Source organism: Nematolebias whitei, chromosome 9 (genome assembly GCF_014905685.2).
Source record: "Nematolebias whitei isolate Nwh7 chromosome 9, NemWhi1, whole genome shotgun sequence".
Lineage (NCBI taxonomy): Eukaryota > Metazoa > Chordata > Actinopteri > Cyprinodontiformes > Rivulidae > Nematolebias > Nematolebias whitei.
The window spans coordinates 14,418,720-14,444,419 of NC_056506.1; the positions used below are offsets into that span (position 1 = coordinate 14,418,720).

Below are 25,700 nucleotides of genomic sequence, written 5' to 3' on the forward strand. Positions count from 1 at the left end.
TTCAACATAATGGTACTTCCTCCAGTTATTTAACAGTCAACAATGGTGTACCACAAGGCTCAGTCTTAGGACCCACCCTCTTTACAATCTACATACATAATGTAGGTAAAAACATCCCTAATGCATCCATACATTTCTATGCTGACGACACAGTTGTTTATTGTCGAGCTAAAACTGTTGCTAAGGCTTTCCAGCTTTTGAAATCTGCATTCAACATCATCCAGACTGATTTGTTTCACCTCAAACTTGTCCTAAATGCCGAAAAAACCAAAGGGATGCTTTTTTCAAATAGGAAGTTGGTCCCAGCAGTTCTTCCTCCGATTTTATCCTCAAATGGTGTCTCCATTGAGTTTGTTGATTCCTATAAATATTTGGGTATCTTGGTCGACTCACATCTCTCTTTTAAGCTTCATGTGAAAAACTTAATAAAGAAACTGAAAGTTAAACTGCGTTTCTTTTTCAGAAACAGATCCTGTCTAACCCTGAATGCTAGAAAACGCCTTGTATCTGTGACTTTCCTTCCCTCCATTGATTACGGTGACATTATTTACATGAACGCTCCTACAAGAACCCTGCAGATGTTGGATGCTGTCTATCATGGTGCACTAAGATTCATAACTGGCTGTGATTATCGTACCCACCACTGCACCCTGTATTCACTGGTTAACTGGACATCATTAACTTCATGCAGACTCTCTCACTGGTACATTTTCATCTTTAAATCACTTCTTGGTCTGTTGCCTTCATACATCTCCTCCTACATGTCTCTGTGTGAGTGCAGCTACAGTGTGCGCTCTCAGGACATTATTACCTGCAGTGTTCCCTCAGTGAGGACTGAACTAGGCAAAAGGGCCTTCTCATACTCTGCTCCTGTTTCCTGGAATATCTTACAAAAAGATCTGAAGCTCTCGACCTTGACCTCTCTAAGTGTCTTTAAGAATCTGTTGGACACCTGGCAGGGTCCAATGCTGACATGTTCCTGTTTTTAGTTTTATACATTCGCCTTAGAATCTAGCTGATTTTTATTTATTTTTTTTTTTGTTACCTTTTCCTTTTAGCCATCCTATTTGTTAAAAAAAACAAAAAAAAACTGTAGTATGCTTTTTTTATAACTGTTTATTGTTGTTGCTGTTGTCCATTCTTGTCATCTTTCTTTGTTGAAATCAGGTCTCTCTTGTAAATGAGTCCTCGAGGCTCATTGGGGATTTACCTGTATAAATAAAGGTTGATTGATAAAGGCCAGATTTGTGCAGTGTACGACTGATTGTTGTCCTATGCACAGACTCTCCCACCTCAGCTGTAGATTTCTGCAGTTCATCCAGAGTGATCATGGGCCTCTTGGCTGCATCTCTGATCAGTCTTCTCCTTGTTCCAGATGAAAGTTTAGAGGGACGGCCGGGTCTTGGTAGATTTGCAGTGGTCTGATACTCCGTCCATTTCAATATGATTGCTTGCACAGTGCTCCTTGGGATGTTTAAAGCTTGGGAAATCTTTTTGTATCCAAATCCAGCTTTAAACTTCTCCACAACAGTATCTTGGACCTGCCTGGTGTGTTCCTTGGTCTTCATGATGCTCTCTGCCCTTTAAACAGAACCCTGAGACTATCACAGAGCAGGTGCATTTATACAGAGACTTGATTACACACAGGTGGATTCTATTTATCATCATCAGTCATTTGGGACAACATTGGATCATTCATAGATCCTCACTGAACTTCTGGAGTGAGTTTGCTGCACTGAAAGTAAAGGGGCCGAATAATACTGCACGCCCCACTTTTCAGTTTTTTATTTGTTAAAAAAGTTTGACACATCCAATAAATTTCATTCCACTTCACGATTGTGTCCCACTTGTTGTTGATTCTTCACAAAAAAATTAAAATTTTATATCTTTATGTTTGAAGCCTGAAATGTTGAAAAGTTTGAAGAAAAAGGTTGAAAAGTTCAAGGGGGCCGGATACTTTCACAAGGCTGAACTCAGCCAAGACCAAAGTAGACTGCTGCCCTCTTAAAACAAAATATAAAATAAATTAAAACAAGATTTAAATAAGACAATATGAACTCATATACAGGTATATGGTTCAAAGTGGATCCACGCCGTCTTTAATCAACTCAAGTCTTCAGATTTTTACAGTAGTTCATGCAGACACCATTTTAATGTTAACATTGCTGACAATTATGTTTTGCATTATTCTGCAGAAATGTTAAATTTGTGCTGGAAGTGCTACAGCTACATGGTGCTGCTATTTGTTTAGAAAAAACAACAACAACAGAATTGTATGTAAATTACTATAAAACACACAAGTTATGGTGGTGTAAAGGTCCATGAAAGAGCGTTTGTGTGGTGGATCATTTTTAAGTAATGGCGGACTAAAGAATTAAACATAACTGTTTTTTTTGGTGCTTTATTAAATCCTATAGCAGGTCACAAGTTCAACACTGCAAAGAGTTAGCTGGAGTTGTGTTAAATGTCAAAACAAAACACTGAAAACATACCTATTTGGGGTGTTTGTGATTAGTGCATATTCTGACCCATGAGCCATTCAACTTCCAGGAAGCACTCATGATCAGCACGTGCATGAACCCAGAGCCAGCTGACTGTTTGACAGTGAGATAGAATAAAACACCCTGAAGAAGGAAACTGTCATGACGTTGCTTTTGTCTTATTCGTTCTTTAGTTTAAACCAGCACTGTACAATGAAAATGTATCCATATCACAGTATCAGTGTGTGCAATATGATTGTTACAAAGGATTTCAAAACACCACAGGCACAAACCGCATGCAAAAAATACTAATTTGTCAGTCAGATAAACGACTCTTATCAAAGCTCACAGCTGGCACATGCAGACTTTGATGTAACACTGCGTTGTTTTTTCACAACTAGTGTTGATGTTCTACAGTCATATCTCAATCACAGGTCTTCCTAACGTTGTGTAGCCGTAGTGTGAATGTATAAATACAGATGATCCTGTCTGTTATCAGTCATTGTAAATACATAGAGTGCAGGTTTTTGTGTCTGCAGGTGTCCAGTCTGGAGCAGCAGCTGGAACGAGCTAGGGTGTCTCTGCAGGACGAAGTGAGGAGCAGGGAGCAGGACACTCAGATGACCTCCAAGAAGCTGCAGGAGATGAAGCAGCAGAACTCAGCACTCTCCCAGTCCCTCCGGTGAGGACATACATTGTTGTGGTGCTTGAATGTTTGTGAACACTGCCATTTTCTATATTTCTGCATAAATATGACCTAAAATATCATCAGATTTTCACACAAGTTCTAAAAGTAGATAAAGAGAACCCAGGTAAATAAATGAGACAAAATAATTATACGTTTATTTATTGAGGAAAATGATCCATCCATCCATCCATCCATTATCTTTACCCGTTTATTCCATTTTGGGTCACGGGGGTCGCCGGTGCCCATGTCCAGCAATCACTGTGCAAGGGGCGGGGTACACCCTGGACAGGTCGCAAGTCCATCACAGGGACACATAGAGACAAACGAGACAAACAACCATTCACTCTCACTCACACCTAGGGACAATTTAGAGTTACCAATCAGCCTAACATGCATGTTTTTGGTCTGTGGGAGGAAACCGGAGCACCTGGAGAAAACCCACGCATGCACGGAGAGAACATGCAAACTCCACCCAGAAAGACCCCTGGACCGGGGTTTGAACCAAGGACCTGCTCGCTGAGAGGCAGCAGCTCTACCAGTTGTGCCACCGTGCTGCTCATGCTAAGTCCATTTTTGAAAAATGACAAAATGTAACTCCTAAAACTGCTAAAACTTGATGCCACTTCGTTTTTATTTTTATTTACAGAAGAAGAAGAAGACATGTCTTCAGAGGTTTTTGTGTCGTTTCTTTCAGTAGTTCTTGGTGCAGCGCCCCCACAGGCGAGCGGGGGAATAGGTTGGTTCAACAGGTTGACTCGACTGCACAGTGCAGTGTGAATGCAAACGCACCAGCTCAAATGTAAACAAAAGCTCATGAATATTGGTCCCGAACCGAGTCTACCGGACTATCTGGTGTGAAAACGACCTTACTTTCTCCAATTATAACACTTTTCATTTAAACCAGAAAGTTCTGTTTTGGTCTCATCCGTCCACAAAACATTCTTCCAACAGTCTTCTGGCTTGTCCACGTGATCTTTATCAAACTGCAGACGAGCAGCCATGTTCTTGATGGAGAGCAGTGACTTCCTCCTTCAATCCTGCCATGAACACCATTGTTGTTCAGAGTTCTCCTGATGGTGGACTCATGAACAGGAACATTAATGTGAGAGAGACCTTTAGTTGTTAGAAGTTACCCTGGGGTCCTTTGTGACCTCACCAACTATTCCACATCTTGCTCATGGAGTGATCTTTGTTGGTCCACCACTCCTGGGGAGGGTAACAGTGGTCTTGAACTTCCTCCTTTTGTCCACAATCTGTCTGTGGATTGGTGGAGTCCAGACTCTTTACAGATGTTCTGTACCATTTTCCAGCCTGATGAGCATCAACAACTCTTTTTCTGAGCTCCTCAGAAATCTCCTTTGTTCCTCCATGATCCACTTCCACAAACATGTTGTGAAGATCAGACTTTGATAGATCCTGTTCTTTAAATCAAACAGGGTGTCCACTCACACCTGATCATCATTCACTGATTGAAAACACCTGACTCTAATTTCACCTTCAAATTAACTGATAATCCTAGAGGTTCACATACTTTTACCATCACAGATATGAAATATTGGATCATTTTCCTCAATAAATAAATGACCAAGTATAATATTTTATCTCATTTGTTTAACTGGGTTCTCTTGATCTACTTTTAGGACTTGTGTGAAAATCTGATGATGTTTTAGATCATATTTATGCAAAAATATAGAAAATTATAAAGACTAAACAAACTTTCAAGCACCAACGTACAGGGTAAACAAGGAAACCAGAACAATGAGCAAGAACAAGGACGCTTTTTATTACAACTTCTCTTTTTATTGATCAGCTCTGTAAAAAAAGATAGTCATGTTGATTTCAATGTAAAAAAAAAAAAGAAAAAAAGAAACAAAATCAAAACAAATATTTTTAAAGAAATGCATATTGCCTTCTGCCGAGATTGCCAGAGTTTTCATGCTCTTTTGACTCTCAAATGGTTCTTCACTTGTGGGTTTTTGCTAACAGACTGCTAATTGTCCCTAGATGTGTGAGAGTGTGAATGGTTGTTTGTCTTTAGTGTCCCTGTGATGGACTGGTGACCTGTCCAGGCTGCAGTGACTGCTGGAGGTAGGGATACGCTCCCCATGACACGGAAAGAAGTGGGTAAAGAAAATGGATGGATGAATGGTTCGTGAGATATTTTGCCAAAAGTCAGACATAGGATAACACAGACAATTATTATATGATCATCAGCCAGTCATGATAGTGGACAAGAAATACCGTATTTCCCTATACGTCACATTTTTTTGCATAATTTACATGCCCTGCGACTTGTAGGCAGAAGCAACATATTTATGGATTTTTCCCATATTTATAAATCATTTTTGGGCTGAAATATGACCGTTTTCATTCATTCTGGCTGAAAACAAAACTTAAGCAGTACCACTTTTTCAGCCACTTGATGGCAGCAGAGTAGTAGTATCAGTATGGCATACTGTTGTATCATGTAATAGGTAAACATGGCTATAATGACAAATTCAATAAAGTTCAAGACAGAAACAACTGGACTGTATTTATTAGACTTCACTTTATATTGTATTGTTTTTTTCTTGAACTTCTTTGAATTTACCATGTCCTGGATGACTGATAATCTTCACCAGCTATTAATGACTCATTCGGCCTGCCATAGTATCCCCACCTTTGTTCTGCTCGTTGCTTGGAACGTCAAACCAGCTGCACCTCCCCGGCGAAATGCAGCTGATTTGACCATCAAAGTACATTTATTAAGCAAATGTTAGACTGAGGGCAGCACGGTGGCGCAACTGGTAGAGCTGCTGCCTCTCAGCGAGCAGGTCCTTGGTTCAAACCCTGGTCCAGGGTCCTTTCTGGGTGGAGTTTGCATGTTCTCTCCGTGCATGCGTGGGTTTTCTCCGGGTACTCCGGTTTCCTCCCACAGTCCAAAAACATGCATGTTAGGCTGATTGGTAACTCTAAATTGTCCCTAGGTGTGAGTGAGAGGGTGAATGGTTGTTTGTGTCGTTTGTCTCTATGTGGCCCTGTGATGGACCTGCGACCCGTCCAGGGTGTACCCCGCCCCTCGCACAGTGATTGCTGGACATGGGCACCAGTGACCCCCGTGACCCAAAATGGAATAAACGGGTAAAGATAATGGATGGATGGATGTTAGACTGAGACACACCTTTGCTATAATTTCAAGTAAACAAATAATTTTGCTATAGTTTTATAGTTAATAGTTTTGCTTTGTTTTGTTTTTTTGAATGTCCAGAGGACCAGATTTAACTTTTTTAGATTTTTCTACCTGGATTATTGAGCATGCATCAGGATAAACAAATAATTGTTTAGGTGCTTTTCTTGTTAAATTTCGGAGAAACAAGCCACATTCCTCCTCCCTTTTTTCTTCCTCTGCGCGTTCACGGAGCACCGAGGCAGCAAAACTATTTTTGAAATTCAGCTGATTTGACAATTAAAGTGCATTTATTAAGCAAATGTTATACTGATACACACATTTACTATAATTTCAAGCAAACAAATAATTGTTTTTAAGTGTTAATCTTGTTAAATTCTTGTTAAAGTCCTCCCGTGCACGCTCCCACAGCTGCCATTTGGCAGCCAATTGAGTTTTGGGACAACACCGGCCCACATTTCTGGGTTGTCAGCGGTGATGCGTAACAAACACGACGCATCAGCAGTGACGCATAATAGATGCGACATATACGGCGAAGCAACATATTTATGGATTTTTCCACTTTATTAGACAAATATGGACTGGTGCGACTTATAGGGCGGAGCGACGTGTACGGCGGAAAATACGGTAATGTAAGGACAGTGTTTCCCCATCGTAATCCAAGGAAGGCGCTCCACCCTGTCAACAGAACGGAGTGCCCTGCATACCACATCCCCACCCCCCACGTTAGACAGCTACTTCGCAACTTCTGGATGGGGAGCGGAGATTATAGCTCAGATCAGACCTTGTTTTTGTACCGTAACTTCACTACAACCTAGAGGTTTCCCGTAGGTTACCTCAAAGGTTATCTGAGTGACATTATCTGCATGTGTTAATCATTCATTTAGGCACTAGTTTATTCTAGACTGGGAAATGTTCGTGGATCATTTAGAAGATTTTATGGGAAATGCAGAATCTATTTGACCTGCATCAAGTAGGTTTACGTATAAGATAAAGGGAAGACAAGTCTGAGATTGTCATCATTGTATGTTCCCATACAATGACATAATTAGTTCTCTGCATTTAACCCATCACAGGTGAGATGCACCCAGGTGGAGCAGTGGGCAGCTATGTAAGCGCCCCGGGGAGCAATTAGGGATTAGGTGTCATGCTCAAGGACACTATGGGGGCATGGTGGGGAGTCGAACCGTGACTTTTTGGTCCTGAGTCGGCTGCCCTACCTCTACACCATCTCGGCCTCCAAAACAATATAGAATTAAAAATAAAACTTTGATGAGGCAGTCCTGTGGTTAGACCACATCATATTTGTCTCCAGGCTGTAAAAGGTGCACCCCCCCCAGTAGATACATGTTTATAAATAAGGACCTGACTGGTTACATGAAACCAATCTTCTGTGTAAGGAAAGTTTAAATCAACAGAGTAAGTAGTTGGATAATTTTAGATTTTTACATTGTTTTTAGATTTTAACTGTTTTATGTTTAAATGTTCTTGATTTTACAAGTACATCACTTTGTTGCAGCTGTGATTCTTTTAAAGTGCTTTATAAATAAAATAGTAGCAGCAGCACCTGTCTCCACCCTCATTTGCCCCACTCTGGGCCCTTGAGCAAGGCCCTTAACCCCCCCATCTGCTCCTCCGGGTGCACTACATGCAGCTCTCTGCTCCACACAGAGGGCTGTGGTAGCTCAGTGTCTGTGGTTGTGTCAGGAAGGACATCCGGTGTAAAAACAATCACCAAGTCTTGGTGCGAGTTAGTTCGCTGTGGCTACCCCTGAAGAAGTAATAATAGTAGTAGTAGTAGATTTTTTTAAAACTTGATTAAAGTATGTAACTCAGATCAGATTTTGTAATATTTTTTGTTTTGGTTGAAATTTGAAGTAAGGAGATGAAAATATAACACACCTTCAGCTTTATGCAGACTTTATTAAAGTCTGTCTTCTTCCAGTTGTTTGTCTTGAACATATTCTTATTGTAGTAAATAGTTTCATGGAAAACGTTGAACATTTGTTCATCTTTACCACATGTTCTGTGTTTTTGGGTGCTGCAGCCATCTGACTTCAGAGATGCAGATGTGTAGGGCTGAGCTGGTTTCCAAGGAGTCAGAGTTGGAGCACCTGAGGAGAGATGTTTCCATGAAGATGGCTCAGATTGGAGACCTGGAGGAGAGCCTGCAGCATGCAAAGAGCCAGCTCATCACCAAGAGTTCACTGGGTACAGCACTCGGTGTCAGTCATGTTTTTGTTTTTCCTCTTAAAGAAGAAACTCTTTTCTCTGTGCTGAATTAGCTTTCAGCAGTAAGTTCACAACAATTTGAAGATTGTGAGATGTTTCTGGGCTGATTTCAGTGACTCTTCATCTCATTATTTTTCTATCCTCAGTTGGAGACCTCGAGGAGAAGCTCCGTCGTTGTGAGACAGATCGGATCAGCTGTGCACAGAAAGTCCAAACCCTGGAGGGACAGTCCCATTTTGTGCAGGCAGAGCTGACTGACACCCTGGAGCGTTTCCAGGAGCTCAAAGACGTCTTGCAGAAAACCCAAACCATCTCTGAAGAGCGGCAAGCACAAGTGGACAAACTGACCGGCCAGCTTAGGTGAGGACAGTCATGAGAGAGATTCTTTAGCACAGAGTTGATAAAAAAACCTCTGCTGCCTCCAAGCTTTCTTCTTCTTCTTCTTCTTCTTCTTCTTCTTCTTCGTTGAGGTTTATTGGCGGTTGGCAAACAACGAATTTGGTGCATTACCGCTACCGACTGGTGAGGAGTGTGGACCAAAATGTTACTCAAGGATTAAATTCTATTAAATAACTGTTAATTTAAGATAACAAAATATTATCTGATAAATGTTACTATTCGAGTTATTTCTGAATAAATCAATTAAATCTAGTTTTACTTAAATTTTATTTAAATCTTTAATCAACTGTTGTCTTTCTTCCTCATACTTTTTGCAGTGTAACATTACATGCTCTACTGTCTCATCTGTTCCACAGTACTCACATTTACCACTGCAGTGTTTCCCTAAAATAAAAAGAGTGCTGTTTAACCCAGTACGCCCAAATCTGAGACGAGAAATAACTCTCTTCTCTCCTCGTCCTTCCTGTACTTCTCATTTCTCCAGTTTTCTTTTGGATTTTATAGAACCAGCGTTCTTTCTTTTCTTCCTCCCATATATTTTGCCATTTATCCTTCATTTTCTGTTTTATTAAAAGTTTTATTTCTGTTTTACTAAAATTAACTACTAAATTCACTGATGGATTTCTAGTGGCTTCCTTTGCATCTTTATCTGCCATTTCATTTCCTGTAACACCATAATGAGCTGGTATCCATAAAAAATGTATCATGAGACCCATCGTATTTATTCTGTATAGTGTTTGTTTAATTTCTATTAAAATATCTGGCCTGCTTTCTGAATGGTTACACTGGTAACTGACTAATGATGAACTGGAGTCTGAACAAATCACTGATCTCAATGGTCTCACTGAATGGCTAATAATATTGCGAGCATTTCCCCTGTGTACACTGAAAGTCCATCTTTACTTCTTTTTCTAACTTTGATGTTGACCTCTGGAACAATGAAGGCTACACCTACTTTATTTAACATGTTCTTGGAAGCATCTGTGTACATTTGAACATAGTTGTAGTATGTATCGATATGGTTCTGTACCGTACTTGAATTTAAAACAGTAGTGAACTAAGCCTCCGGTCAAAACCTGACCCTGAAGACCTTAATGGGACAGGAACTGTTATTTCATTGATTTGAATCCAGAAATACAAATTAGCTCATCCAGAGACTTTCTAATTAATCAATTGAAAGAACACTCTCTTTTTATATTATCATTACTATTTTTACAAATGTCTTGATAATCAAAAGTGTGTTTAGTTCAAACCATTTTAAATGTTGAAGTGAACTACTCATTTTAAATCAACTGTGAAACAGTATTAATGTTTTTTTAATCCTCATTCAAAGTAGAAATCAAGTTAATGTCTGTTACAAAGTAATTATGCATTTTAATCTTCTGTCTGAAATGAGAAGTAGTGATGTCGGTCGGAAGTCAGAAAGAAGTTATTGGAACGAACTGTCATGTTTTTAAACCTCTCAGACAGAAATAAGAAGCTACTGGCACCTGTAGTCTGTCATTTCTCCAAAACATTTCTCTGTCTGTTCCCAAACATCTCACTGTTTTTCTGACTTGTAGTAACCCTCTGACGTCACTAAAACCACACCCCTGTTGGTTCTTTCAACCAATCAGGACTTCCCAAAAGGGACCGGAAGCCGAACTCTTTAAATGTCGACACTTCCTATTTCCAGTTAGTTCTGGGAGCACAGGAGAACAGAAGTTCTGGGAGACATGAACCGAAGTTCCGAAGGAGAACAGAAGTTCCATGGAGAACAGAGAGTTCTGCTGAGAAGGAAGACAGTGCGACTTTGCAAGGGTGAAGTCCACGGTGGTCATTTTCTGAAAGATGACACCTGTCTGGAGTGTTGATTTCAGTCATTACGCCAAAGACCTATTCAACATCTCAGGAGTTCAGCACGTTTGCTGAAATTCCACTTAACTTAATCCTATCTTTCGGGGAAGTTTATTTTGGAAGCTGGGCCAGTCAGCCTCGTCATCCCAAGTTGATGAGACGCGGATAAATCCCTGGAGGTAAAAAGACTCAGCCTTGCTGGACGCCAGGAGAAGACCTCTCTGAAACCCCACCAAGGTAAAGAGTCGACGCTCAGGTACATCTAGCCGAAATCACTGGGAAACGTGCTATCTGGTTTCAAACAAGATAACTCCCCATCTTTTCTTTATTATCTTAGTTAACCCTAAGTATCCACTTTCCCTCCTTAAACTTTACTCCATCTCTTCTATCTCGCCAGTAAAAAGATAAGCTAAGCCTGCAGACATTAATTTAAGACCTAAGGATATGTCTGTTGTCTTTAGTTGCAAGTGAGAAATCATGGCCGTATGATTTCTCATTGTAAAGCTCATTAATTAAGCTGTGTTATTGCATTCAATCAGAATAATCAAGTGTACAATGTTTTGATGATTTTGATTCTGTTAATAAATGACCACATTCATTTTGATGGGTCAAAGAAAATTAACGTCTCATGTCACTGATTAGACCACCTCCGACACAGTACTTCTAAGCACAATATCACTTAGTCCAGAAAAATGAAAGAATCCGTTTAAATTAAGTATAATGTCATGTACTTGAACTAGTCCAGATATTATAAAATGTAAGAGAGCACCCTTGAGCTAAATCCATCTCTCGGCTCTCTCATTACAAAATGAATCCATTATTCTCATTTCTTTTTTTTTTCAATAATGTAAAATCTACCATGGCATCTGGAAGTATCCAAGGTGGTATTACTGGTAATGGAGTTATTTGACTTATATTGATCTGATCTATTTTGAGTTATGTTGTTTTCTTATTCATAGTCCAACCAAAACTTTGGATATCTTTTACTTCTTTTTCCCAGCAAGCTTTAACTGTCTCTTGTGTTGGATGATCCTGTCCATGACCTCTCAGATTAGCCCAGTAATTTAGAGTTAGTTGTTCTCTTCTAATTTTGAGTGGTATTTCTCCCATTTCTACCAGTAGTGATGATGTTGGGGTAGATCTCATTGCACCTGTACACAGTCTCAATGCTTGATATTGAATACGGTCTAACTTTTGTAAAGTTGTATCTGCTGCTGAATTATAAACAATGCTTCCATAGTCTAGTACTGATCGAATTAAACCTGTGTATATATCCTTAAGTGCTTTCCTATCTGCCCCCCAGTCACTTCCAGTTAAACACCTCATGATATTTAACACCTTCTTGCATTTATCTAAAACTTTCTGTATGTGTATATTCCATGTAATCCTCTCATCAAACCAGACCCCAAGAAATTTTAACTGCTTCACTTTTTCTAGTTCTTGGTTATATGACTTTAGTTTAATATCATCTCCAATTTTTTTCCTTGTAAACAACATTGTCTTAGTCTTTTCTTCCAAAAATCTAAATCCCCACTTGTATGACCATTTTTCAACTTTAGAAATAGCTTCTTGCATTTTTCTAGTAATAAACTCTAAGTTCCTTCCCCTCTTCCACATTGCTCCGTCATCAGCAAAAAGAGAAAAACCCATCCCAGTATCTACAGTTTGAAACACATCATTTATCATTATTGTAAACAATAAAGGACTTATTATACACCCTTGTGGAGTTCCGTTTTCGACAATGTGTTTTTCAGAATAATGGTTTCCTATCCTTACTTGTATTTGTCTCCTGGTAAGAAAATCTTTTATCCATCTGTACATCCGTCCTGTAATGCCTATATTTCTAATTTTAATTAATAAACCTTCTTTCCACATCATATATGCTTTTTCAATATCAAAAAAACACTGCTACAATACTCTCTTTTCTAACTTGGGCCTTTCTGATTTCAAATTCCAAACTTAAAGCTGAATCCATGGTGTTTCTACCTCTCCTAAAACCACTTTGATATTGTGACATATATCCTTTTGATTCTATATAGTAAATCAACCTGTCATTAATCATTCTCCATTATTTTGCATATATTAGACGTTAATGCAATCGGTCTATAATGTTCTGGGTTTGTGTCATCTTTTCCTGGCTTTTGTATTGGTATTATCACTGCTTCTTTCCATCCCTGTGGTAATTTTCCATTCTCCCAAACTTTATTATGTTAGGATTTGTGGTCAGGAGCGAACCCAGAGTGCAGAACAGGGACTCAACTCGGCAGGATTACAAAAATAGGATTTTAATGGTAAATGAAAGTACAAAATAACAAGCTGACGGGGCAGCAAAACTTACATGAGCATAGGAAGGAGGCACGGGAAACTCAGGAGACACGAGAGACACGGGGAACTCGAGGAACCAGGAAGACTCAGGGGAAGACTCAGGAGACCCAACGAAGACGACACGACGATGAACAAGACAGAACAGACGGCTTATATACAGAGACAAGACGAGACATAATTGCAGACAGCTGGGACGAGACACGGGTGGTAACAATGGAAACTAATGAGGGAGCACGAGGGAAACTGACACAAACCGGGCCACAGAAAAGTACCATCCTTACATATTATAAAGATCCAATAAAATGTCTTTAGAGGATTCACAAAGATGTTTCACCATTAAATAACAAATCTGATCTTTCCCAGGTGTTGTTAGCTTAAATTTTTGTAGGGCTCGATTTAGTTCAGATTTTGTAAAAGGAACATTTAATAAATCATTTCCATCCTCTACACGCTCCAATATCTCTCTATTCTCTATCATTGTCATTTCTTTTCCCCTTTTCCCTTCCAAAGTAATATTATCTGAACTATGTATTTTAGTAAATGTTTTAACCATCAGATCTGCCTTTTCTTCATCTTTTAATGCTGTAATTTGACCATTGCTTAATACCGGATAACCATATCCTCTTTTAATTCCATTCATTCTTCTTATCATTGTCCATACTTTATTAATCCCAGTTTCTCTTCCTACTGAATTACAGAAATGCCTCCAATAATCCCTTTTTGCACTTTTAATAGTTCTTCTTACAATGGCTTGACATCTCTTGTATTCAATAAGATTTTGGTAGCTGTGATTCCTTTTTAACATTTTAAAAACTTTATTTCGACTTTTGATTACTTAATCACACTCCTTTGTCCACCATGGAACAATCTTCTTACAGCCCTTACCTCCTTTCTTCTTTATAGATTTGTCAGCAGCCTGTATGATTGCATGACAAACAGAGAAATTTAGCTGATCAACTTTCATATTTACATTAATTTTTCTCAATTCCTGATCACTTGTACGTCTAAATGTTTCTCAATCAGCACTACCAAAACACCATTTCTGCAAACCACCTGTCTTATATTTTTCAATATCCAATTTTATTTCTGTTATTATGGGATAGTGGTCGCTTCCTGTTGTTGTACCTTTAACTATCTTCCATGAACTTATTCCTGCTATTGAATTTGATATTATTGTGAGGTCAATTGCCGATTCCATACCTGTTCTCATATCAACTCTTGTACCTTTACCATCGTTTAAACAGACAAGATTTTTATTTTCCATTAATTCTTCAATAATTGTTCCATTACCATCATTCTTAGTGCCCCACGAGTTGTGTGCATTAAAATCACCACACCAAAAGATGTTTCCATTTAAATAACTATTAAGTTCTTCCATTGATTCATGTGAAAGTCTTTTGCAAGGATTGTAAAAATTTATTACTTTGATGCTTTCCTTTCTGTTCCAAACTTCAACAACTAAATATTCTAAATGAGTTCCTTTTGCTAATAATCTAAAGTGTGTAGTATGAACCTATGCTGATATATTCATAAATTAAACGGATTCTTTCATTTTTCTGGACTGTATATAATGACGTGCATCTGATTTTAGAAATGTAACGTGAGACGTTAATTATCTTTGACTCACCAACGACAGTGGGTCATTTATTAACAGAATCAAAGTTTAACACATCACACATTTACATTAATTGGCAAAATATGGAAAATAACAACATGGCTAATTTTAGCAAGCTGTACAATTTTGATTAACCACACGGCGGTGGTTGAAAACTTTACACAGACATTTCTAAAATATCTGGAGATGTCTCCCTGGTAAGAAGTTCCATTTAACGCACCCTTCCAGCGTCTCCGTAGGAACAGCTGTGAATCGTCCGAAGTAGTGACGTTACTTGTTCGACACAAGTTCACCTCACGAGTGGACTTCACATGAGTGGAGTCCGTCAGAGTTCCACCCAGAGGTGGAAGATGTTATAATCCCATAAGACTCGGAAGAGCTCTGTGGTCATGTCAGGATTTTCCTGTTTCCCAGCCCTGGAGTTGCAACGACTGAAGCCGGAGCCTGAAGCGACTCTTCTCCTCGACACTGGTTTGAACTAGGAAGTACCGACATTTTAAAGGGCTCTATTTCCGGTTCATTTGGGAGTTTCTGATTGGTCGATGGACCAAAACAGAGGTGTGTTTTGTGATGTAAGGTGTTATGAAAAGTCAAGGAAAAAGATTAAGATTGTTTAAGAACAGACAAAAGATATCATGAGGAACTTCAGACTTCGTGGAGTCAATTCTCTAGTATCTTGCTGTAAAAGTTAAACATGACATTTCTTTTTCAGTAAACTTGCAGTTGACCGAAACTTGAACTTTGACCAACTTACACACTTGCTCACTTCAAACAGACGATCAAGAAATTGAATCATTACTCTGTAACATATTCCAACTTGATTTCACTTTGAATGAGGATTAAGAATCATTATTACTGTTTCACAGTTAATAAAAATGAGTAGTTCACTTCAACATTTAAACATTGTTTGAACTAACACAATTTGATGATCAAACATTTGTAAAATAGTAATGATAATCGAGAGTAGTCTTCTTTCACTTGATTAATTTAAGAAAGAAAGTCTCAGGATGGGTCAACCTGTATTTCTGGATTCAAATCAATGAAATGACAGCTTCTGTCCCATAAGGTCCTTAAGGTCAAGGTTTTGACATCAGGCCTAGTTCACTACAAGTGCATTCCTGTTTTACAGATGTTACACATCCCTCTCCCTGGGTCTCACTTCTATCTCTGCGTACACCAGTATATCCTCTAATAACAAAGTCTAAAGTTGGTTTGAGCCAAGTTTCCTGAATACATATTATGTCTGTTTTTTTGTTAAGATTTTTAATGAATCCTTTAAATTCTTGTCCATTTGCGATTAAACTTCGAGCGTTCCACTGTAGAATAATCAGAGTGTCCCCTCTCCTGATGTCCCTGACTTCCCGTTTGCCCCCAGTTCTTTGTTAATATGTTCCCATGAAATGTCTTTTATACCAAAACATTTCTCTGCTCCTTTAAACTATTATTTTAATTTTCTCTGTTTTGTAATTTACCTGGTCTGCACAGTTAATCACATACACAATGAACAACATGATCCTCTCCACTGTAATTGTAGGTTCAGGTTTCTCTTTTGGTAACTGGGATGTTGGGTTTTGTTGTACACTCCTCTCTCTTTCCAGTTTGTTCTTGAACTTTTTTCACCGCTTCAGCATAGCTGATATTATTGACCGTTTTCATTTGTTCCACTTTAATGGCCTTTTTCCTAATTTCACATCCTTTAAAAGTCACTCTATGCTGTCCCCCACAATTACAACATTTATCTTGGGCATTGTCACCACACTCCTCATATCTATGATCACCCCCACACTTTGGACACCTTTGCTGTCCCTTACACACAGCTGCAATGTGTCCATATCTTTGACACTTATAACACCTGAGTGGGGGAGGGACATAAGGCCTAACTGGAAAGCTCATGAACCCGATCTTAACCTTCTCTGGAAGTACATTATTTTGAAATTCAATCATTATCGACAGGCTTTCAGTTCTTTCTCCATTTATTGTTCTCAGCAATCTTTTGATCTGATTCACTTCTGCACCCTGAATGCTCTTTTTAAGCTTTTCTAGATCTTCATTTACTGGTATTCCTGTTATCACTCCCCTCGTTACTTTCTTCTCTCCTAAAATCCGTTTCTCTCTCACATTTTTTTCTACAAATACTTTCAATATTCAGTGCTTTATTTTTCTGTTCTTCAGTTTTACAAATGAGCAGTTTACTCCCATCTCTAAGTGTTTTTGCAAAAGAAATATCTTCAGTCTTCTTTTTGAGTTCTTTTGGTAATGCAATTGGACCCAGCTGTATGTTGTTGTCTTCTTCTTTAAATTTCAGAATAACTTTAATTTCCTCTTTAACAATCTTCTTGCGGACCACAGGTGTCCCTTCATCTGAACTATTTTATTCCAAAGTCCTTTTACCAACCTGTGTCCTTACCAAACAATCATTTTCTTGCCCAATTCTTCCTCTTCTTCCACTAACAACTTGACTCCAATCATTCAAATCCATATCCTCATCATCTTCCTCTACTTGAGCTGCCATTCTGGTCCAGTCACAAACCAGTTTATGCCAAACCGCTTGTTTCTTTTCGTCCGACACTCTTTCTTCAATGAAAAATCAGCTACTTTCTTGAAAACGTTCTCACCCACTTCGCGATCCCGTCCAACCTCCAGCGAACCGCCTCCAAGCTTTCTGTTAAAAACTCCTTTCTACCGTCAGACATGTAAGAGTGAAAAAAAAGATCTGTGTGTTTGTTTCTGTCGAGTTACCATATCTCATGAACCTTGTTGATTTTATTGATATACTTAGAAAACAATCACTGGGTGTAACATCTACTACTGATCAACTTTTGAAGTCAACTCAATTTAAGATGTCTGTCGCTGCCTATCAAACCCAGACACCAGAAAAATTGCTCTAACTTTATCATATTTACATGTAGTAAGCTAAACTTTGGTGTGGTAGTAGCTGATGCATTCTCTGAGCATTAACAAATCTCATGACATCTCTCAGCATCACGTGAGGTTGTAAATGATGTTATTTTTAAGGTTTAATTACGAACAATGTTTGGCGACATACATAGCTACAAGTCCAAAAAACAAATGTTAAAAACAAAAACAACTAGACTTCTATTCTGAAGCTAAAGACGTTTCGCTTCCCATCCGAATAGAAGACCAGTTGTTTTTTTTAACCTTTTTCTGCATTTATCTTGACCTGGATGATTGAGTTTAAAAAAACTTTTTTTTTCTGAACCATTTTGGTCGTGGTGTTCCTCAGGCTGTTTCTGTGAGTAGCAAGTTGGCCATCTGGCCTAAAACATTTAATTGTTGTGCATAATAATTGATAGTTTTGGACGGATGGTCCTTTTTGCACGTCTAAAGCCAGTTTCTGTGAATTCCACAGAGCGCTGGCTTGAAACACATCAGTGAGGTGCTATTTATAAGTCAGATCTTGGTGGCAGGCCTCAGACTGATGAAGTCTTTTGGATGAAAGACAAAACGTTTCTCTCAAAAAGAAACTGTCCAGATGACATGATTTAACCTTTTTTGTGACTTATTTACCTGGATGATTGAGCTTACAAACCTTTTTTTACTTAATAGAGGTTTCTCCTGATTCCAGGTCCAATATGTTATTTTTAGTCCTCAACCTCAGATAAACTAAAGTGTGCTGTGAATATCCTTTGATCTAAAAACATATTATGGTTATTCATTTACACATTTTTAAAGGTGAAGCTCTGGTTGTAATTTAAGACAGGTTTGCACACCTGCTTTATGATGTTTGCTTTTTGTGAGTATGTTATAAAAGAATGTGTACTCAGCTGAATGATTAACAGAGATAAACAGGATGTTTTGGTTCACTGTTGTTGTTTGTTTTTCCACTCAGACTTCTACACACCTGTAAGGACAATAAGCCCCATGACAGACAAGAGAAGCACTGACATTAGTTCATGTCCATAAAAGACATGACCACCATCTAAATAAAACCACAAACAGGCTTTCACTAATAGGGGCAGCTGTGGTTGAGTGGTTAGAGCAGCCGTCCTCCAATGCGAGAGTTGGGGGTTCAAATCCACCAGCAGTCACATGCCGAAGTGTCCATGGGCAAGACACTGAACCCCCTCATTGTCTCTGATGTGTGTCCCATCAGTGTATGAATGTGATAAAGCTCTGATTAGTCTCTTTAGAATGATTTGTTCAATTATCTTTGTAGAGATCTAGTAGAGTGCTGTATGAATGGGTAAATGAGGCACAGATTGTAGTGTAAAGTGCTTTGAGTGTCTTGATTAGATAGAAAGGTGCTATATAAGTACAGTCCATAATAGTCTCTGCTTTTGCATTGTTCTAATTGTAGATCATTTTACCATTTAAAAAGTGCCTCTTGTTGTTCCTTTCAGTTATTAAGCATCTTTTTGAGCATTAATAATCCGATGGGGGTCATCTTTCCTTATTTATAAAGCTGTGTGTATGTGACGTTACAGTGAAGTCCAGAGGGAGCTGGAGGAGAGAACTCTTGAGGCGTTGGACATGGACATTGCACTGAAAGAACGACAGGGGGAGCTCCAGCAGAGAGCCAAGCTGGTATAAAACCTCCTCCTTGCTTTGTATTGTTCTTGAACCCCTTTGGTGCCATATCCTCTCACTGATCTCTCCTTGTGCTTTGTGCGTTCCTCAGCTCAGCCAGCTGGACGTGGCCATCAGAGATCACAAGCAGGAGATGGAGAAGAAGGTGGAGGCCCTCCAGCAGAAAATGGAGGCCAAAGAGTCAGAGCTGAGAGACGCACAGAGGGAGAGCATGAACAGAAACACAAAGGTCAGGACCAAGAGGAAATGTTCTGTCTTGGCATATCACATAAAAAACATACAGATGCAGATTAATTTGTTGGTACCCTTTAACAATAACCAGAAAAACACAACTGATGTGACCGGGGTGGCTGTGTCTGAGTGGTTAGAGCAGTCGTCCTCCAATGCAAGAGTTGGGGGTTCGAATCCACCAGCAGTCACATGCTGAGGTGTACCTGGGCAAGACACTGAACCCCTCATAGCCTCTGATGTGTGTCCCATCAGTGTATGAATGTGATAAAACACTCAGTCCCTTTAGAATGATTTGTTCAATTAGCTTTGTATAGATCTAGTAGAGTGCTGTGTGAATGGGTAAATGAGACACAGATTGTAGTGTAAAGAGCTTTGAGTATCTCGATAAGATAAAGACGCTATATAAGTACAGTCCATAGTAAAAAGTAGAGCCCTCCTAGGTTGTTTTCAATGGAGCCAATTCAAAATATGACAGATGGTGTGATCAGAAAATGACTTTCCTTGATCTTGGCGTTCATCTTTAATAGTTTTAGATACTTTCCTCTGCTCGTTTTCGACCATCTGCACTAAAATGAGTCTGCGAGGCTCGATGGGATTAACCTGTCTAAATAAAGGTTGAATAAATGAAAAATTCATCTGATCAGAATGGGGTTGCATTTCCTTTTGCGTCCACGTCCTGGGAGGTTGGCCACAGTCTCATAACATTTACAGCTGAAGCTGATCCTTATTAAGGTCAAACTGTTTCAGACAAGGCAAAGATGAGCAGTCTCTTTAAAGGCACCAATAAAATGTCTCTGCAGCTGTATGTGAACTAGAGCTGGTGGTCAGTTTGTTGTATGAAAGGAAAACTGAGTGATCTACAAAAGGGTGTCCCTGAAGTTTCTTTTTCAGGGTGCCCTCATAATCTGGGTGGTGAGAAGGGAAGTGCAGTTTTTGTTTTTTAAATACCAGTATCTGTGTTCCTGTTAGGAGTCACAGGACCTCAAACAGCAGCTGTGTGAGACCCAGCAGAAACTTCAGAATATTCTAGAAAAGCTTGAAGAATCTCATCGTCGCTGTGAGGCTCTGACTGAAGCGCTGGATGCTGCCAAGCTGCAGAGCGGAGAGACGGTGAAGACAAAGTGCTAAGTGTTATTCTGCCGTTTGGCACATTTGACAAACACTTTACTGCTAAACTTTATTGGATTTGATCAAATGTAACGGCAGCATAAGAAAGGCCCTTGGCATCAATTAGAACAGTTAATTTCTTCTGCAGCAGTCCCACCATAAATTGACTAAGCTTCATGTGTGGGTCTGTGTAGGAGGCCCAGCTGTTCAGTGTAGAGGAGGAGCTGACTCTGAAGGAGGCGCAGTGGCAACAGGAGGAGGCCCGGCTGCAGAGCATGGTCACTGCTTTGGAGCAGGAGCTGGAGCTGGAGAAGGAGCAGCACAGCAAGGAGGTACAGTAGCTATTGACATGGTCCACAAGGTCCACACTTCAGTTTTGATTTCAGGGTCACTTTTTTTTATATGTTTCTACTTTATTTTGTACATTTTGTAAACACTCCAGAAATACAAGATGTCTATAGTCCTCTATTTCCAATTGTTAATGTGCCAGATATTCTAAAGGACGTTATACAGTCAAATAAAAATTGAACAAATTTAAGGCGTAGCCTTGATGTAATGTAGCTCACCCTCCAGTTTCATGCCAAAGTTTTAAACTGAAATCATCTTCTGATGAGAGGAGATGGAGGTGTAGCTGTTTTGGTCAAAGCTTGTCATCAATTATGCCCAATCTAAAGTGAACTTTTACATGTAGCTCTCAAAGTATGTGTCGTAAATGACTTTCAGCTGTTACCACCAAATTGGAGTTCAAGATCTATAAAACTGACTGGATTAAATCCTTTTTGTGTTTGTTAATGTCCATTAGTTGTTATGGATATCTCACATTGGGTTGACTCCATAAGTTAGTTGGTTGCAGATGCATAGCCAATGATTAATTTCTGAAACCTTCATTAAAATCAGTCAACATGTTCATGAGATATTTTGCTAAAACAACAAATACAGGCAAAAACTTTATTTGGTCCAGGGCCAATTTGGATTTTTCCACTTTTTGGTACCACTTCTGGGAACCGAGTAATTTAGTTGTTTTTTTTTCATCTACCTACATGTCTATGGATCACATCAAGCCATGATAACTCTGCCTAATGAGTAGCTTTCTAGTGGTTATAACTCTATAAACACACCCACCCCCATGTTTCAAGTATGAACACAGACTTTGCTGTAGTAGTTTTACTATCATATCTTGGGAACATTAGCGAGTCACATGTGCTTTAAAACTGTATATATTGATCAAATACCTTATTTATTTATTTATTTATTTATCAAACCTTATTTACAAGCAGACTCGTGTAATGAACAATATACTTGCATCCAAGTTTTAATAAAAGAAGTGTGTTTTTACTTTGACTTACTGTTCATAGATCCACCCTCCCACATTTTAACACTAAGGTATTATAACCATGTCATTAGAGTATGAGCAAGGGTTACAGTCTATATTTACACTGTATTAGATCACTTAGCAGATCTCTCCCTCTCCAGCACTGCCTTCTGCATCACCGTCTTTCATGTCCAAGAGTACCACATTCTCAAGCTCATTTATTTGACTGCTGCATCTTATATGTCTGTGCATTTTGGACGACCTTGCACATGATCGGGATAACTGGTCTATTATTTCATTCAATCGATCACCAAATTCCCATTATCAACTAGGCCTGTCGCGATAAACAATAAATCTATTAATCGCATGATAAATGAAAATTATCAACCTCATTTTCATTTATTAGCGTTATCGTTTCTTCATGTCTCTTTTTCTACTGAAGACACTGGATGACAAAAGTCTCAACTCCAGTGTTGTTCACTGACCCCTCTCCTCTGTGATATCAATGCCAGCAGTCTCAGTTGTGGGTGGTCCAGGTCTCTGGCCAGCATTATAAGCTTTATTAAGCCTTGCTGGGTTAGGAGAGATGTTTCTCTTGACTTTGCCAGTGTAGGTACAGTGGCCTGTGGTAAATGTCCTTCATCTTTTGGCTGGACATCAAATCCATTTACTCTGTGAGAAGGGCCTCTGCCACTCAGTGTTTCTTCCAGTCTACCAGTGTTATCCCATGATTCACATGTTGTAAACATGTGAGGATGAGCATTTGGAAGAACCATACTTTCATCTGCTGGCTCAGGCTTCTGAACACAAAATGCTGTGTCAGTCTCTTTCAGTTGTGAGTAAAACACACTGTGACCAAGCCTGTTCAGGGTCTCTATCTATTCCTTGTTTCCAGTCAAAGGGTTTATGGCAAATGGAACATGCTTTGGCATCTTCCAGCAGTGACAGCAAATACTAGATCACTACCAAATGAAGATAGCAAACGGACTTTTTGTGAAGGACACAATTAGTTGTACCAGTCAGTAGGGTCTGCAGGAAAGTAGTAACCGGTTCTGGAAGTATACCTTTGCTTGTATCAGGTGGCCACGTTTGGGTGGAATCTTCTTAAGCTGTGTCATAGCTCCAGGTCTCCTTTTCTTTTAACACTGTTGTCTGTGGAAGCTCTTACAGCACTGAGGTCCTGCACTACCTGCTGGAACTGTGTGACAAGTAATTCAAGTGATAAGCTGTCAGGATACATAAGAACTTTGACTTTCTCATTGGATATGAATTGGATAGATCCTGTAAATTTACTCTCTAACTTCCTGCAGACATTTTTAGTTGATTAACCCGTGCAAAACCAGCAGATACAATGGAGTCCTCAAGCTGTGATGTGAGGTCCCTCAAAGTTAAAACGTGGATGTGGCAAAATGTCATTTCTTATGTACACATAGAGCTGATGAAATGCTTCTTCCTCTGCCTTCTCGTATTCTGGTGACTCATCAGTACTTCTATCAGCAGCCTCTTGTTTGTCCTTCTCTTGTGTATGATTTGTAACATGATTTGTGCTAATGTCCTTCTGCTGCAACAATATCGTGACTTAAAACTGCACGAATCTTCATCAAGTTTGCTTTTCTTCTGTCAGCCTGGCATCAACTTTCAGCTCAACACACTGAGTTACACGTTCCCTTGTTCGTGTTCCACTATTATATTTACTTGAATGGTTGCAGAGAATGCATATTTTTTCATATACTCTTGAAGTACTGTACTTGTAACTTCACTTGGTGATTTCCTCACACTTGTATCTTTATCCTTGACATTTCCATCTCACTTGCTATGTTTGTGATGGCCTCAAGAAGTGCCGGTAAGTATGTTTACTAAGTAAACTTCACATAGCATGAAAAAATAACTTGGAGATAAAACATCCTGATGCATGCTCAATAATCCAGGTTGAAAAATCTAAAAAAGTTAAATCTGGTCCTCTGGGTCCACTGAGCTGAATACAGCACCTCAGACTGAGGAAGTTTTTCGGATGAAAGACGAAACATTTCTACTTTTTTTTTTTTGTTTTGCTTTGCTTTGTTTTTTGAATGTCCAGAGGACCAGATTTAACTTTTTTAGATTACAGATGAAACCTCTTCCAGAATCTGCTAAACATATTTAGCATTTGTACAATGTAATTACTAGTATATGTAAAACAAGTACCGGTACAGGGCAAATGCTCAGTACAATATATATGTAAACAAAGACTAAACACAAGGTGGGGGGGGGGGGGGGTCCTCTCACAGAAAATTTTGAATAACAGAGATGTCTAAAAAAAAGTTCAGCCTGGTCCTCTGGACATTCAAAAAGAAAAAAACAAAGCAAAAAAATGTAGATACGTTTCGTCTTTCATCTGAGAGACTTCCTCAGTCTGAGGTGCTGTATTCAGCTCAGTCTCTTAAATAGCACCTTCTCAGAGTGGATCAACCAGTTTGCTGCTGACAACCACCAACAGGGATGTGCTGTTGGCTCCTGATGCCCCTGTTTAGCAGTGGTTAATATGAGCCGGATCCTGCTGGAACAAGATCCGGGAACTCTCTCATTTTGACCCGTTCTGTTCCGGCAACTCTTTGTTCGGATCCGTCAACTCCACCCCTAAAAGTCCAAAGTCATCAAGCATTTTTATTTTGATTATTTATTAAAAAATACATTGAGAGGAGACGATGCCCTCAGCCCGGTGGACCCAGTCTGTGGAGTGGATGTTCCAGCCGCAGCACGCACGACGCACCAGCTACACGCTCCTTCGAGGAGCAGGAGAGTAGCCTTTAGGCGTGGGGTGGGGGGGTGAGGACGGAGGGACAGATGGTCTTATGCACGGAGATTCTGCGCAGAGTCCTTCTCTCCTCCTCTTCTCCAAATATTGCCCTTCCTCAGCAGGGCCGCGCACTGAAAAACACCCCCTCTCTCCTCTCAGACCCCCGAAACAGAAACGATAATTTATTCAACAGAATAAATAAATGCCCTGTGGACAGTGCACTTTACGCACAGAAACGTCTGCAGACAGCTCTACACAGCGCGCGCACAACATCAGCAGATGTCTGAACTCCTGTTACATTTCAGACTTGATAAATAAAAAAAAGCTTACTGTAAAAATAAATTAAAAATACAAAGAGAGAAATGTTTGATGTTATTCACATTATACCTCATGTTTCAAAACATGAAATGGATGGATGGATGGATGGATGGATGGATCGTCCTTAGTTGGACAACAGAGAATTGAATCCTTCAGGTGCTTCAAACAGTGCCAGCAGACTGGAGCAAGAGCAGAGAAGAGTTCAGCTCAGAACTGTGAAGAGGGGGGTGAGGGAGGAAGGGAAACCATCCATCTTTAAACAGGGGTGGAGGCCTCCGGGTTCCCCTCTTACAATGCTGTTATTGCTAGTATCACTCAGCCCCCTGTGAATAGTAAACAGCCATCAGTGTGCTAATGATCCATCGTTAGGCTGATGGTCCTTCTTAATCATGTGAGCAGCTGGTTTTGGGTAGGGACTGAAAGAATGAGATCGTGGATACAGGCATTTGAAATTAGTTTCTTCTGCAGGGTAGCTGGATTCTCCCTTAGAGATAGGGTGAGAAGTTCAACAATTTTCAGTCAGGTCTTCTAGACAGTCTCTTTTTTTGCTGAAACCTTTCACCTTCCATCCGGAAGGCTTCATCAGTCTAGGAAACACACAACACAAAACTGATTCTTCACCCAAACAGCTTACTCCAAAGTGGAACAAACCAGTTTTATTTCGTAT

The 25,700-nt window shown here is 39.5% G+C and overlaps 1 protein-coding gene across 1 annotated transcript in view; it reads left to right on the plus strand.

The window, feature by feature from the left end:
- The window catches only part of ccdc18 (coiled-coil domain containing 18), a 104,925-nt gene that overhangs the window by 56,819 nt on the left and 22,406 nt on the right, over window positions 1-25,700 (plus strand). The window contains exons 15-21 of the mRNA XM_037682007.1: window positions 3,020-3,162; window positions 8,382-8,545; window positions 8,713-8,926; window positions 19,187-19,286; window positions 19,381-19,518; window positions 20,490-20,630; window positions 20,822-20,959. Coding sequence (XP_037537935.1) covers window positions 3,020-3,162; window positions 8,382-8,545; window positions 8,713-8,926; window positions 19,187-19,286; window positions 19,381-19,518; window positions 20,490-20,630; window positions 20,822-20,959 — 1,038 coding nt within the window. The remainder of the gene's footprint in view (window positions 1-3,019; window positions 3,163-8,381; window positions 8,546-8,712; window positions 8,927-19,186; window positions 19,287-19,380; window positions 19,519-20,489; window positions 20,631-20,821; window positions 20,960-25,700) is intronic.